Source organism: Oreochromis aureus, linkage group 13 (assembly GCF_013358895.1).
Source record: "Oreochromis aureus strain Israel breed Guangdong linkage group 13, ZZ_aureus, whole genome shotgun sequence".
Lineage (NCBI taxonomy): Eukaryota > Metazoa > Chordata > Actinopteri > Cichliformes > Cichlidae > Oreochromis > Oreochromis aureus.
This window is the reverse complement of record NC_052954.1, coordinates 6,680,986-6,697,100: the sequence shown is the minus strand read 5'-3', so window position 1 is coordinate 6,697,100 and position 16,115 is coordinate 6,680,986. Positions and strand designations below refer to the sequence as shown.

The following is a 16,115-nucleotide window of genomic DNA, read 5'->3' as shown; positions in this document are numbered from 1 at the left end:
TCCAAGAACTGAAATATAGATATGGGAATGAAGAAAGCAGATGCTGTCTTAGTGAGAAGCAGTGTAATACTGACATTACTATATTAAAATGCAAGGTTTAGCATCTTTACCCAAGTTAGCTGCTGACCTCATCTTTCACCTTGTTTCCCATAAAAATAGAAAATCACAATTTGAATTTCATGCTTGCACAGAGCGTTCAGCTTATCATAAAGGTTGACTTAGTGCGGCAACTTAACCTGAGAACTAGCATACTGGCAACTCTAAAGCTAAAAAAGTCATGAGCAAATACCAGATGTTTGTCTGAGCTGCAGATTCAATAAAGAATAGCCAATTACCTACCCTATCAACCACAAAACAGAGAAAACACTGGAGCTGGGCAGATCCAAGTATAAATACCAACGCTGGTAGTGGTATCGGATTGATACCGGTACTACAACAATAATAACTTTGCTTTGATCCTCTAAGTTCTGTATGTAGCCCACTAAATTGTTTTACATGATTTCCCCCCCCCCCCAGAAATTAAAAAAAATACGCCTCAAACATGGCATGGGGTCCAGAATCGGCTGGTAAAGAATTCAATCCGGCCACTGGATCATTTTGGAAAATGTGAAGGAATAAAGACATTTTTGACTTTTAACTGTATTTTCATAAGTTTTTTTTTTCTGTTCCCATTTATGCCACACCAAAGTAAGTTACAGATTTCTGTACTTTTACACATTTACTTAACTAAAGTAATTAAACCAAAATATTTTACTGATAGATTTATTTCTGTTGAAATAGCACTTCATTTTTTTAATATATAGGATATCTCAGAGATGCTTAATTAAGCTTCTGTGCCCAGAAAGGACAGTTTGACAACAGAAGCCGACAAAAAGTGCTTCAGAGACGAGCACATTTACAACCTAGATACAACATACATGAAAAGCTGAATGGCGTATTTTGTTGTATTAACTAATTACTGTGTAAAGTAAAGAATCACACTAATTTGGTGGTCATTCAAATGTGTTCAGAATTTGCAAATTCATGATGATTCATCTCGTAAATCATGACATACTTGCTCTCCCCCGCCGCCGTTATATGTTAAAAGTATCGGTATTGCTAGTGACAGTACTGGCCCTTTATTTACTTGGTATCGCTCAGTACTCAAATCTGCTGTATATGTTTCATATAAACACATAGTGGCTGTGCGTGTGGTGCTCCCTAATTGGTATCTATTATCTCTATTATCTATAATTTTTCGTGTTCTTTATTTGCGGCTGCTGTTGCGTCGCTCTTCTTTACGTATGTTCCCACCCTCATTCTCGCACTTCCGCCACCCACTTTAACCTCGAGCCCTGAAGGACCGACTCCCGTGGACCGCGCCGTGCATATCCTCGAGCGGGCAGGGAGGAGGCATCGTTGAGAGTGAATCCTCTGGACCCCGCCCTCTTTTCACGGAAGCATCTCATTGGCTAAATCTGACGGTGACGGACGGGAATTCCCCCGCTAGTGTCGTGACAAAAAATAGTTTTCTGGCCGCTGTCACTCATTCAGCCCGAGGTTCTCCAAGACACAATAACCCGTGAGAGAGTGTTTGCATCATGGACGGTGAGTAGCAACACCTTTTATTTCCTGTGTAATAACAGCGATAAACGTGTAGAGTGAGCGGGTAGGAAACAAACGGTAATAACCACACCTGTGTACCTGTGTCAGCCAAAAACTCGAAAGCGTAGTACTGGCTATAGTTCGTACAACTTTGTATCTGAAGCAGAATCGTGTAGCTGTTCAATATCACCACGAACTGGAGTACTTACTCTTGACTTTGATAGTATTCGACACTAGTTGTGGGTACTATCACTGCTGAATGCTGTGAACTTCCTCGTTGTTGCATGACTAGCAGTGTTATTGGTTGGGCAGCTTTAGCTAAACTGATTGGGTTTACGAGACCAGTTTTAGCAATAGCGCCATTACTACCACAGAGCAACGCGTCTGTGTGTGATTTGGATATCTATTTGCTTAAATTGTTTCTGTGTGTCACATTTTCCTCTCCAGTTCTTATGTCCTCCGTGCTGCGGGACGAAGCACACCTACGTAAGTCAAGTTCATTTGTGCTCCTGACAAAAATAATCTTCACAGGTTAAAACTTAAAAGTGAAAAATGTGTGTGTGTGTTGGGGGGGAGGGGGGTGGGTTATGGTTCACTGAATAGTGTCTTTTCACTTCCTCTTTTTTGTTTTATTGGTAAGCATTGTATTTTCAGACTTATGTTGTAAGAATGTGAGAGAGCCTGAGGTTCTTGTAATCCTTATCTTTACTGGTGTGTGTGTGTTTATATAGTGTGTAATGAGTGCGCTCGAGCCTCATGATCTTTCAGTTCTTGCAAAGTGATCAGGGCAAACTTGACTGGACCACTTTTCTTTCTTTTCTTTTCCTTTTTTTTCTCTTAATTATGTCAAAAATGTTACTTGACTTGTTTCGTACTGGCCTGCCGGAATAACAAGCAGCACTCTGATCTGAGTGCTTGCTGTCATGTCCAAAAATAACCACGTTTTGTGTTGTTACTTCAGTGGAAACAGTGTACAGCAAAAACTGAAACGCTTCCCGGATCAGTTTTAGTTCCCCTCTTGCACGGGCATCATGTGGGGTCGGTTTTATTTCCTCCAAAAACAAACAAAAAAAAGCTTGAGGAAACAAACTTTATGCCTTGTCATTATGCAGAACGGCTGAAATGTGCTTTTCTGAGTTAACACTTCTGTTAAGATTTGCAGTCACGTCCTGTCAGCATAAAGTTGTTTGAAAGCTGAAAGATTTCTACACATCTGGGTTGCATTCAATAGGTCTGTTCTTGCAGCCATCTTTAGGATGTAGAAATCACTTTCTTACAGACCTGCTAATTTCCAGTTCCATATTTTTAGTCTCAGACTCTACTGAAGTAGTTTAACATGATTTGATTCTCAAAATAATGTCTATTAATATCACACTGGTGCGGGCCCTTTGTTTTAGGCCCCCTTTCATTTAAAGAGATTTTCTTGTCATTTGCTGCCCCTCAGAAAGAGAACATTTTAACAGCAGGTGCTCACAGCCAGAACTATTTGCATTAGATGACCATATTAGGGATAGATGCTCTCAGTGACATCACACAGAGCCAAGATGAACTTTCTAAAATGGAGCCTTAAAAGCAGTCTGAAGTAAAAATTTATACATGTGCTGATGTAATTACTTGAGTTTTTTTGCTAGATTTAATATAAAGATTCACAATTACAAGAGTATATAAAATAAACTAAGAAAAGGCCTAATAGGTTCCTTTTAAGGTTCATAGACCAATACATAAAGATTAGTATTAAATCATAATAAGCCTTTTTCACAGCAGGCTCGACATAGTGGGAAAGGTTCAGGTGTCACTAAAATCATGGTTCCCAAGAAGGCAATGACTGAGCCTGAAACCGAGGCAGCTAAATGGAAAGCAGCCAGCATTTTTTTTTATCCTGTACAGCTGCGTTTTTACTGCTGCGACATGTTGAAATGTTTACTGAGAAAAAGAAATTTGAGTGTTAGATGTAGGTTTTGAGCCCCCCACCTCCCAGCACCAAACCACTCATGTGGCAGCCCAAACAGGAAAAAACTAAAGCAGATAACTGTGTCAGATTCACACTCGGGTTTTCTTTCTCGTCTTTTCAAATCTGTTTATCGACTGCTTGTTTGTCACCCCTCTCCTTAGTGCCTGAGCCAGGGATCCAGATCTTCGAGCAGCCCAAGCAGAGAGGAATGCGCTTCAGGTACAAGTGTGAGGGTCGCTCAGCCGGAAGCATCCCGGGAGAGAAGAGCTCTGACAACAACAGGACGTACCCCAGCCTGCAGGTTCGTCGTAAGACCCCAATCCTCCTCGGCCGCAGTAACCTGTATATTTGTGCGTAGAAGCACTTAAGCATGTGTCCTTTCTACATGCGTCTGAATGCACACGATTCCTCCTTCTCCTCAGATCCTGAATTACTGCGGGAAGGGAAAGGTGCGCGTTTATCTGGTAACGAAGAACGAGCCGTACAGACCACATCCACACGACTTGGTGGGAAAGGACTGCAAAGATGGATTCTACGAGGCCGAGTTTGGCCCGGACCGCAGAGTGATCGCGTGAGTGCTCCTCCTCCCACGGTCGCCTCCACCTGTCCAAACTCGCTCTCTATCAGCGTCTGCTTACTTCACTGCCAGTTGTTATCATTGAGAGCCCTAGTCTCAATCTTAATCAGCACACTTTCACCGAAATAAGTAACCACTCTCTCTGTGACGCACTCACAGAGCCACTCACTGCACAACCGAATTGCTCTCTATTAACAGTATTTCGTCTTTCGCTTGATGGTTTCGGGAGGCATCGTGTGTAAACTGATGTCCTCTCAGACACAGCTGAAGAAAGTCTTGCAGCACACTGTATACACACACACACACACAAAGCATATTTGTCGACCCATGTCTGTGAGGATGGCAATATGGGAATTCCCCAAGTGACATCACCCATATTTGCTGCGTGTTAGAGAGAAAAAAAAAAAAAATTGCGCGCGTGTGAGTGCTGGAGCATGTGTGTGAGTGTGTGAATGAGTCAGTATCTTTTGGTGTGTATAATTTGCAAATCCCAAACAGACCTCTGTAGTAAATTCAGAATCATTTTGAATTTCAGGCGTTCTGGGTAAACAAACAGAATTAGTCCAGCAGATTCATTACTGAATGTTTTCTTTACTACTGAAAAATGTGCCGGTCTGACTGGATAGGTGAGAGTAATTGCGTCATTACTTTGACCTTTAGACACAACAACATCATTGAGTTCATTTACAGTTTTAGAGCTTCCTTCACTCAGGTTTTGTTCATCTTGTTTGAGCGCTGTCATTTTCCTCATGACATTTCTTTTTTTTAAATTTTTTACAGTTTCCAGAATTTGGGTATCCAGTGTGTGAGGAGGAGAGAAGTGAAAGAGGCAATCATACAGAGGATCACCAGAGGAATCAACCCCTTCAATGGTGAGTGCTCTGAATTTTTGTGGCTCTATAACTACATTAAGGGTCAGTGTTATTTATGTTGGAGAAAAAAAAACATGTTTTTAGACAAAAATGAAAAAACTGAATAAACATAATAGGTAGATATGCTATATCTACTTATTTACATATTTATTATTGAAACCCAAATATGTATTAAGCCACAGCTAAAAATACTCACCCAAACCATATAATTTCCCCCAAATAGAATCATTTACATTAAATTAACACCCTTCATATTTGTATGTTACCTTTATTTGTAAAAGCTGGAAAGTAAGTCAACTTTATAGCCTTAATGAGCTTAACTCAAGCACCGTGCAACCATGAAAATGAGCTAATCCAAATTAGCCATGCAAAGTTAAGCTAATCTCAGTTCTGAGTGTACAGCAATGCTAGCAGCTCTGTGAAGCTATATGTCAATCTTTGCAGGCATGCAAACCATGAATGATTGCAAATGGGTTTTTTTTTTTATCTAATAGTAGCCCATCCAGCAGGATTTGAAATGAGTCATTCATATAATCCTTCTTTTCAATCCCTAGGGGCTAATCTAAGACAACATGTAGCAGTAAACAGGCTAATAACCTTCTAGCTCCTAATAAAGTACCAAACAAGCCAACAGAGTTTTAAATTAACAGAGCTTTACAGGATTTGGTGTAAAGATTGTCATATTGGAGTGTTTTACACTCCTTCTTTACTTAGCAGTGTGTTAGTACTCCAGAGGACAAGGCTAGCATTTGTTATGCCACGAATATGTAAATTAAAATAAGACTGTTACCTTTCAAAGAAACCTGTCCAGCATAAAACACACACAACATTATGTCCAGTAACACATCCGGCTAACATCAGTGGTATTTCTGCTTTAGTTATTTTGTATAACCAGACATTTGCAGCAGGTAATATTCGCTAATTTACATACAGAGATGCTTTGCTAGCTTTATGATTCTTATGTGTAGCTACAGCTAAAGTGTAATAAAAGTGCAAAGGCTTGTGTGATTGAAATAATAGATACATAAAAAACTAGAGTTTTGCTAGTATAATATCCAGCCTGATGTTAGCTGATATTGTCATCTCCCCAGTGGATGATCCACGCTAAAGTCAGCAGTTGACAAAACAGCAAATGGAATTGTATGTGGGTAAAATATAAATATCAATCCTGTTGCTGCTGCCTTTCCTGATCTTGTTACTGTTAAGCAGCTTCAAAAACAATTCACAAGAATTGTTTTCTAATGTTGGTTGACCCAGTTCTCAGGCAGTTTAGCAGATTTTCCTAACATCAAGTCACAAATCCGCTCTCTTGCCACCGCGCTATCTACAGCAATGCCATTTCCTCTCTGTGCTTTCATTCTGCGGTCCTCCAGAGCAGACAGACAGTTCTCGTGTACAAACAGGCGTTGAGCTACTTCCCCATTCTTTGTTACAGTTGCTCAATTCAGCACAGTGCAGAGATGCCACGTGAGAGCTGGGAATGCAGGATTCATTAAAAGGGGGAGGGGGTGGACCGAGGGGGTTCCCCGGCCCTGAGAGATGATGATAAAAGTAGAATAGGGTGCTTTACAGGTCTGTAAAACTGCGGAGGGAGTGTGCTTTTAGCTTTTGTTTAGATCTCAGCTCTCACAGTTGTTATAGAAAAGAAACCATGTAAGTGCACTGAGTACATTTGCATGGTAGCAAGTGGCAATAAAGAGCAATTTGAATTGCCTTTACAGCAGACCCAGTTTTAGTAATTAAAGTGCACATCTTTCACTTGTTTGTAGTCTTTATACCTGATAATTGTCTTGGCCTGAGCGCTCTCGCAGACCAAAATATGCAAGTGCCTGGCTGACATTTTTAGCACCTGTCACCACTGACTCAGATATGATCACATCTCTGTTTTTTACCCCTCTTAATAGCCACTTGGCCCTTAAAAGACTTGAGCTACTTGTTGCGCTAGGCCATATAGAAGCCCCACTATAAGCACTTGAGTTAAAACTTCTTTAGCTGCAGGAACTCAGCGTATTTATTGCCACAGACGTGTGCGATGGACAGCTCGATGTCTCTTCTTTTTTTCACATGGCTCAAACCTTCCCTTCTCTTAAGTTCACTTCTGCTCTGAAACTCAGCTGCTTCCTGTGTCAGGATGGGGTGTGGTGGAGGGGGTAGGGGGGGTTGGAGGCACTTTCCCCTCCCTGTCCGTGAATGCATGCATCTGCACTTGCATAAAGACTCTCTGTGAGCACTGTCCATTTTTGGCCGAAAGCTCCCCTCACCTCCACGAGCGATGACACGCAGGCATCCTGAGTAGTGCGTAGTAGCATTTTTCTGTAGTACCGCTCCATCACATTTTAACATTGCGGTTGCACACCTGGCAAGCGTTTGTTTATTTCACACGGGACATAAATCTGCTGTAAGACGGCGTCCATATTAATTCAAAGAAATACATGTGGCTATAACCGCACTGACAACCAAAGAAAATGCACAGCGGGGCTTCAGATAAGTGCCTGTACAATTCTGCTGAAGCCTGTGGTTTTGAAATATCTTCTGTAAACAAGTGGAAAACTACTTCTGAGCACAAAACTCCATTAAACATCCTTTGATTTTTTTGTTTCTGAAGTTACCGGCGTTGAATTTCACCATTCCTCTCGCAAACTGAAAATCTCACAGATCCTGCTTTTATCCCAACACTATCGGATTCAGCCACAACACACTCACGATTTCATGCAGATTAATTGTGAAATTATGTCTGAATATCAATGGACATGTACAAATTTGCCAGTGCACCACAGACAGTAGTTTTCTATTAGAAATTAGCTGTTTAAAAATGAACATTTTACCGAAGAGGATTAAGGTGCAGTGATTGTCCTTTGACTAACTTCCACCATGTTTGGGTCCAAACGGTCTGCTTTTATTTTTGTTCCCTAGCGAAGCTTCCCTATCTGCTGTAAATGCACACACGTTCATATAATGTTATATGATGCAACAGCACTATATGACTTCTCATGTAGCGATTGCCTCAGCCTCAGCCAGACACAAAAGCTCCACGTCCTAAAACGTGGTGAAATTGTGAGTCATGCAGTGGAGACATTGTTTGTGGTGAGACTTGGCACCTGCCTCCCCGTCTTTCTCACTTTTACACTCTGCTCTCACAGTCAGACTAACCACTTACCCTGAACACCCCCCCTTCAGAGCCACATACCACCCCCACCACCTGCGACCCCCGGCTGTCATTGAACATGACCCCCCCTCTCCCTTGCAGCCCCTTGCAGCCCAGTGTATCTTATGACGCTGGGCCCAGTTTCTTTCCACCACACACTCTCAAACATCAACCACCACTGCTACCTACAGCCCACTTTCCTGCACCTGTCCGTCCAAGCTTCTCCCTCTGTCAGCGACACTCCACCAACACTCACGCAGACCAACACAGCATGTTCCATCAATATTTGTTCTGACGGTTTCGTCTTCACTTCTCCCTCCTTCAGTTTCTCCACTCGCTGCGTGTCTCTGCCACCTACAGTAGGCAAACCTGATGACCCAACAGAAAGCTGCACAACAGAGCAGTGCTCCACACCGCAGAACAGAGTATTTGAGACCAATTAGACCTCCAAAGCTAGCAGGATTTGTTGTGCATTCTCAATGAGAAGACGTACCTACGCTACCTCCTTCTAGAGACTCTCTTGTAATGTCTTGTAATAATGTTTTGTTACATTGATAGAGCACACTGGCACCAGACCAGAAAGAAGCGTTATAGGGAATTTGCTTTTTTCATTTTTTTTTTAATCTGACTGCTGCTGATCAAGTTTTTTCTTTTTAAACTAACAGTCAATCCCTCATCGGGTAAATGCTTCGTATTAATTATGCCACATAAATACTAAATTCTCGAGTGGTAGTCGTGCACAACAGGCGAAAAGATGCAGAAAAGCAAGTCAGTTAGCACAGATTCTTGTGTTAAAACTTCAACAATGACAATAACATTACTACGGGCTGCAGTCATGGTGTCCATAAAACAAATCTTTATGTGTTTAGCTAATTTACCTCTTCATAGCAACCTGGTGTGAGGCCACTTCTGGCTCAGAAAAACCCAAACAAACACACACATCAAGGCACATGTCATGTTCTTCCCTGCTTGTTGCTTCTACTGCTATGAAATCAAGTCAGACTCACAGCATGAATCTGATTACTTCTGACTAAACACAAGCAGACTGTGAACCTAGAGAAGATGTCCGGTGCCAGCAGCACATGCAGAGACAGAGCAAGAGAGCTAGCTGGCTCACTATTGGCACTCAGCATGCCCACTAAGGATGAGGACTTTCCCTACACAGCTAATGTGTGACTACAGTTGTATTGTTTGGGTTTTGCACATATAATTGCCACGTTATATGCCTAAAACAACAAAAAATTAGCATGCTTGAATATAGAGAGTAAGACACCACTAAAGAATCAAAACTAAAAAGCTTATAAGATATTTTCTCATGTCACACCACTTTCACATACGTCAGGAGGCTCCCTGGTCACTCGTGCAGGAGAGTCTCATCTCTTTACTTATGTGCGGTGTAGACACTCAAACACACAGACACACACACACACACAGGCTCATACTTGTTTCCACTCTGAGGTGACGTGTGGAGCGTCACAGTGGCGACACTTTGTAGGTGGGGATGGCCTCATGAGCACGGAAGATAGAAAGTAGGTAGATGTGAAAGCCTGCTCTGTGCGTGCGTGTGTGTTGGCGCGTGGGCGTCTCTCAGTATAGAGTGTGTGTTATGTGTGTGTGTGTGTGTGTGTGTTTGCGTGTTGCTTCTGAAGGCGGGTGATGCAGATGAGCATGTAGGCTGAGGACGTTTGAAAAAGCTTATCTGTGACGTTTTTATGTTGATCCAAAGGTGAGGTTTTGGGGACAGCCTACAGATGTGTCTGCATAACTACACTGTCTGCCTGTTTTTCTCAATGTAGGAGCGTATGCTTATAGCATGCCTTTGTTATTGCTGTAATAACGTCTGTGCAACGGTGTGCACTTTGAAATACTTTGGTACTTCTGTGTCCAGCTAGGTAACCTATATCAGTGATATGTCACTATTAGCCAATAGCAGATGACATTTACTAGTCTGATATTTAGACTGATGTTTATCCAGTTTGCAGGTTTTAGACTTTTTTTTTATAATGAAATACTGTTTCACTTAAACAAGAAACAAAAGTCATAATGACTGGCATTTATTTTTATCGCCATGCTAAATAGGCAAAGTCAGAGAAAGTAGAACATGTTACATTTCAATTTATGTGCCATCCATCCTTAAGCACTGTGCTCCACACAAATATAAATTATATTTAGAAAAAGAAAAGGCTGGACGTTAACCAAACTGCAACTCTAAATGTAGCTGGTTTGCCAATAACCTGGTAGGTGCTAAAAGTGCTAACAGTCTCTACAAATTAGGTCCACAGTAACCACCGGGTAATACTTGCACTGGCCCTTTAAAGGGAAAGTCTGGTGTAAATGTTTCTTAGTTTATATTTCTGAATGTTTTCTTTATTACCAGCTTCATCTAACTGATGTAAGTGTGTTCTATCGTAGTGCCACGGGAGCAGCTGTTGCAGACAGAGGAGTACGACCTGAACGTGGTTCGCCTGTGCATTCAGGTTTTCCTGCAGGATGAGAACGGCCACTACACCCGAGCTCTTAACCCCATCGTCACCAACCCCATCTACGACAACAGTGAGTGACCGAGCACCGTCTGTGTCAAATACACTGACGTCACATCAGGCAATTGCATGAGACAAGAACATAATGAAATAGCTGTACAGTGACAAGGACACGGGCTCCCCGAGGTCAGCTTTGTACACCTGTAGAGTTCAGATAACAGCAGATTTCAAGTAGTGATTATATAAGATTAAGTACATACTTAATTCCCTTTCCTGTGTGAGTATAACAATACTATGTAAGTACTGAGAAGTGACACACATAGTGGTGTTTGTACATACAGTGTGTACCAGCAGCTGCAGCATATATGAATGCAAGTGTTTGTTGCAAGACCCGTGTACGTGTGTCCACTACTGTTTCAAGTGTTGCAGTTGGTGAACTAGTTCACTGTTCCTCACATACACAAACACACAGAAAGGGGAAGTTCTTTATACACACCAACCCTCAAACAACACCGTTACCATGGAGCACTTCCTCTTCTCGCTCAAGGCATGTGACATGTGACTCAACCTGCCGAAGCTTTAGCTGTAAACTGAACGAGGATTGTTCTTCAAAACAAAGGCAGCTTTTTAAGCTAGGCCCACTGTGTCACCTAAGCACAGCAGTAATGAAATCAAACAAAAGCAGATTCTGGTTATATTGTTTTTGTACTGAGCAACTTGTAACTTGTAGTATTTGTTGCATTGTGTGTTTAGAACTTATTTTTTGTATTACCAGGGGCCCCAAACACAGCAGAGTTGAGGATTTGTCGGGTCAACAGAAATAGCGGAAGTGTCAGAGGAGGAGACGAAATCTTCCTACTGTGTGACAAAGTACAAAAAGGTACATCAAAATGTTCTGCACTATAGACCTTTGCATTTTTGCACACTGTACTAAATTTATTTGCATCTGTTTTCTCTTTCTTCATCTTTATTCAGTCCACTGATCTAGTTTACCTCCCACACCCATAGTGCCTGTCTCTTTGCATGCTGATGTACTTTTCTGTTCCTGTATTGCTCCAGATGACATCGAGGTGCGGTTCTTCTCTCCTGATGGCTGGGAGGCCAAAGGCTCCTTTTCTCAGGCTGACGTTCATCGCCAAGTTGCCATTGTGTTCAAGACTCCGCCCTACCACAACACGTCCATAACGGACTCGGTGACTGTGCACATGCAGCTACGCCGGCCTTCGGATCAGGAAGTCAGTGAACCAATGGATTTCCGGTATCTGCCCGATGATAAAGGTGAGCAGCAATCGCTTTCTATCTGCGGGGGCTTACTAGTGGCGCCTACTTCTCGGTTAGACTCACATAATATTAATAAATTGTTGTTTTTTCATCAGATCCTTATGGATACAATGAGAAAAAGCGCAGAAGAGAGCACTTGATGAAGATATCGGGATTGTCAGGTAAGCAATGTGGCACTTTATATATAGTACAACTCATGTGATATGATTACTTGTGATTGCACAAGTTTGCATTGTAGCTAAGGTTTCCCATCTCCTTTTAGGTGGTCCATTTAGCGGTCTGACAATGAATAGGCCCAAGGCAGTACCACAGAGTACCATGAGTCACCTGAAAAGAGGTAACTACCTTTAAAGTCATCAAAAAAAGGAGGATGGCGATATACTTCATTGCTGTGAAACTAAAACTCTTTTCTTTTTTCCAGACATGGGCAATGCATACCCAAGACAACAACAACAAACTTCTATGTTCAACCAACCCTACCAACAGGCTCCTCAGAATCTAATGGCACCCAATCTACAAATAAGCCATGCATGGGCGAATTCCAATCCAACACTCTCTATGGACACAGTCACCATAAACCCAGGTGCCAGCAATCTGCCACGTCCTGTTAGCAGGCAACAGCCACCGAACCGCAGCTACCAACACCGTGTGGACCACAACAGCTGTGAGAACAATGCCCTCCCTCAGCTCTCCATGCGGGATCTGCAGTGCTTGGATACAGGTTCTCAAGCCCCTGTAATGAGAGAACCAGAGCAGCTCTTCCACCAGCAGAATCAAAGGGAGGAGCTCCGATCAGAAACTCCAAACCAAGCTCAGAACCATCTGGTCAGCCAGAACCAAGGTATTCAGTGGTCCAATTTTACAACCATGGGTACAGTTCCGACCCCCTTTAATGGATCTGGAGGTGGAGGGGGATCACAGGGGGTAGGGTCGTTCCCTTTCCTAGAGGGAATAGAAGAGAATGATTTTCTGAAGAACATGGTGGGAGGACCTCAGCCCTGCTTCCAGTTGAAACAGGAGCCCCAGATCTCAGTGGGACAAGAGAGCCATACTCCCCTCATGCAGTCCCCAAGGGAAAGCCAAGGAAATACGTATACCAACCTGCTGCCCCGTCCAGTGAGCAATGGCACCAACAGAGATCCAATGCGGCCAGACGGTACTGCCATCAAAAATCTCCATAGTCCTTACGTAAACAACGGCATGGCTGCAGAAGCCCACTTTCCAACTTTGGAAGACTGGATGAATCAAAATGACTGAAAACTGCTCAAATTCTTCTTTTCAAACAGTAGCAGTTCAAAGGAGAGCAGAAATTTCTTTACTCACGCTGGCCCTGCTATGTTCAGTAGGCCTTTGCTTGGGTTGTTACCTCAGTGGGACCAAAATGATTGACAGCCAGTCAGCCTAAGGCAATGTTTTACAGAGATGCAACTGGTTACTGATCACTTGATTGGTTAGCAAGAGTACTTCCTGATTCTGATTCTAACCTTGTGGTTGGTCTTTACTTCCAGTTAGTCATCAACATTATCAGGTAAATTTAGTTTCTTGAAAAACTGGAGACAAGTTATTCCCAGTCCTTGTCCTATTTAAATTGGTGATGCATTGTTTCATAATTGTGTACAGTGGGATTCTGTAAAGTTCAGCCCCAACTTGTAACCTGTGATTTGTTGTTGCTTGTCCAACAAGCCGTTTATTTGTAGGGGTTCAGCTTTCAGCTGCTGGTGTTTGCCATACTAGTCAATTGAAGTGATTCACCTGGTCTCTTTAGGGGGTAGGATCTTTAAGTGGATGATCCACGCTTTTAATGACTATAAAAGGAAAAAAAAACAGTAGCGTTGGCTTCCAAGCCAAAGTTATGCCTTTGAAGAAGTGAATGTACTACTTCCTTTCTTGAATACTTTTTTGTAAAGTTAGAATTACTACCAATATACTGTAACATAAATGATTTGTTTGGGGGTTCTTGAATCTTGAGAAAACAAAGGAGTAAATTTATTGTTTTTGTATAATGCTGGAATATATTGCTTGTTGTTTTACTATTGATTTCTTTGTAAAATTTTCATACATATATGAATTATAGTACAATACTTTTTTTGTTGATTTTTCTTTTTTTTTTATTTGGTACCAAAGCATTTACTGTTAAGTGCACTCTGTACATACATGTTAGCCATAGTTGAGAGTTACAGCAATACCAATGCCGAAACACTCAAGAACTGGCAAGGTACTGAAATTTCCATTGAGGAAGTGGGAGGAAACACATTCAGCTGTGTCTTTCCTCTGTAATGACTATGTCATACCAGAGATTGCATGTATTCAGAGTTCTCAGAGCATTTCTAACAGATTTTTTATAGATAAAGATGTCAATTTTATTGTTTTATGTATTCAGCCGATGCTCTCTGAAACATTAACTGAAAGTGTCTTGTTAAAGCATTGACGGCACAAAGCTGATGTTAGACAAACTTTGAAGGCCTTCCAAAAGCTTTATGGTCTAAAATATAAACGTATATTCTGATGACTACTTTGTAAGATTTGCTGTTTTTTATTTGTTTTGGTTTTTTCTATGAGATCAATTCTTAATAAACAAAGTCGGTCATTTCTAAATATTTTTTGTCATTGTTTATTATTTATATATAATTTTTTAAATGGTAAAATGTTATAGCTCATTGCAAACATGCATTGTCATGGGCATATTATTTAATAGATGGTCATGATATTGTGTGAAGTCATAGATGTGACTGGACATGACAGAAAGAAATACATTTTAAATCCACCAGTGCTACCTTAATGTGATAATGTGATCAATAAAACCTTAATATAGTTTTTAAAAAAACCCCATTTGAATAGCTGTGTTAAAGCTAAATTCCCAGATTAAAAATCGGTTAATAGTGTATATATAAAAATTTAATGAACAGGGTGTGGCACTGTGATTTTTCTTGGGACAATAATGAGGGGTCGATAGCCTGTCAGAGGATGTATTCCTGAATAATTAGTGTCTCAACAACAAAACAATAAGTAGACTGAGGCACATGACTCTTAACTTTCGATTTAGACCGAGTCCATCCTCATGTTGTTATTTAGCATGAGGACAGGCTCATGACTTCTGCTGTGACCAAAGGATTATTCACTTCCTTCTCAATCCAACAAAATAACATCAAATGTCCTGAAATGAATGTCTCAAGCCTAACAGCAAAACTTGGGCTTTATGAGTCCAGACACGAGTGTAAGCAGTTCTTTCTGCGCTAACTTTAGAGTTGAAATTTTAAAAAAATTGTTTTATAACTAGCTGGTAGTTAGCTTAGCATAGCATAAAAGCTAACAAGGGTAAATGGTTTTAGGAGAATTTCTCAGCTTAACAATAGTGTGACATATTATCACATAAATGTTAAAATGAATGTTATACTTAAATTATTTCACCTATTTGGGAAAAGTCTCATTTTTGCTGTAGAAGACTGATTTATTTTTATCTAACAGTTCAGATTGGTTTAGCTAGTTTAGCTTAACTTAAAAGATTTGAATCAGACATGGTTCATGTCTAAAGATGACAACATTTTTTAGTTGTGCTGGTGTTTTGTCACATTTTGACAAAACCAGGCTAACAGTCTTCCCTATTTCGGTCCCTGTTCTATGCTAAGTTCAACCTTGGCTGTGTTACCTTAACACTGTCGCTGCTGAACAAACCAAGCAACTTTTATTCAGTATTTCTGACGTCAGGTTTCTGCACATGGTATGGACAAAATCCGGACTGACCAATTGCACAATAGGGGAAATGTAGTGACTTGGATATTGTTGAGCAACGTACGTTGAGTAAAGTGGCCACGGTGTTTGTCCCAAACACTTTGGAATAGTGCAGCAGCTTGTTATCAATTACTTACAATTTTTGAGTAAAAAAGCCACATAGGAACCATCCTGCAGAAAATGTTTTACATGTATTATACCAAATCATAAATCATTGTGTTCCCTTTAATCTATATGTTTGATATTTGTTTGGTTTCAATGATTCTCCAGGTGATCTTTTGCAAGTAAAGGCTTAACCGCTCTCTAGAGACGCTTAGTTTAGTTTCACTATAGCTAAATATATTGTCATAAGGCAATTTACTTGAAATCTGTTAATTTGATTTCTTATCAGTATGACATTTCCTCACCACCAAAAACAGATTATCATCCGTTTTTGGTGAATGGTAAAGTCACTATGTCATCTCCTGACATATTTCTGCCTATTCAACGTATGACG

At 41.1% G+C, this 16,115-nt stretch overlaps 1 protein-coding gene across 1 annotated transcript; it reads left to right on the top strand.

The window, feature by feature from the left end:
• Nucleotides 1-1,456: 1,456 nt before the first annotated feature.
• rel (v-rel avian reticuloendotheliosis viral oncogene homolog) lies at nucleotides 1,457-14,487 on the top strand. Its single transcript, XM_031733287.2, has 11 exons — nucleotides 1,457-1,587; nucleotides 2,032-2,070; nucleotides 3,697-3,836; nucleotides 3,958-4,106; nucleotides 4,893-4,984; nucleotides 10,542-10,682; nucleotides 11,385-11,489; nucleotides 11,669-11,887; nucleotides 11,986-12,051; nucleotides 12,153-12,227; nucleotides 12,312-14,487. The coding sequence occupies exons 1-11, from the start codon at nucleotides 1,581-1,583 to the stop codon at nucleotides 13,145-13,147; spliced, it is 1,869 nt and encodes a 622-aa protein (XP_031589147.1). The 5' UTR covers nucleotides 1,457-1,580; the 3' UTR covers nucleotides 13,148-14,487.
• Nucleotides 14,488-16,115: the final 1,628 nt, after the last annotated feature.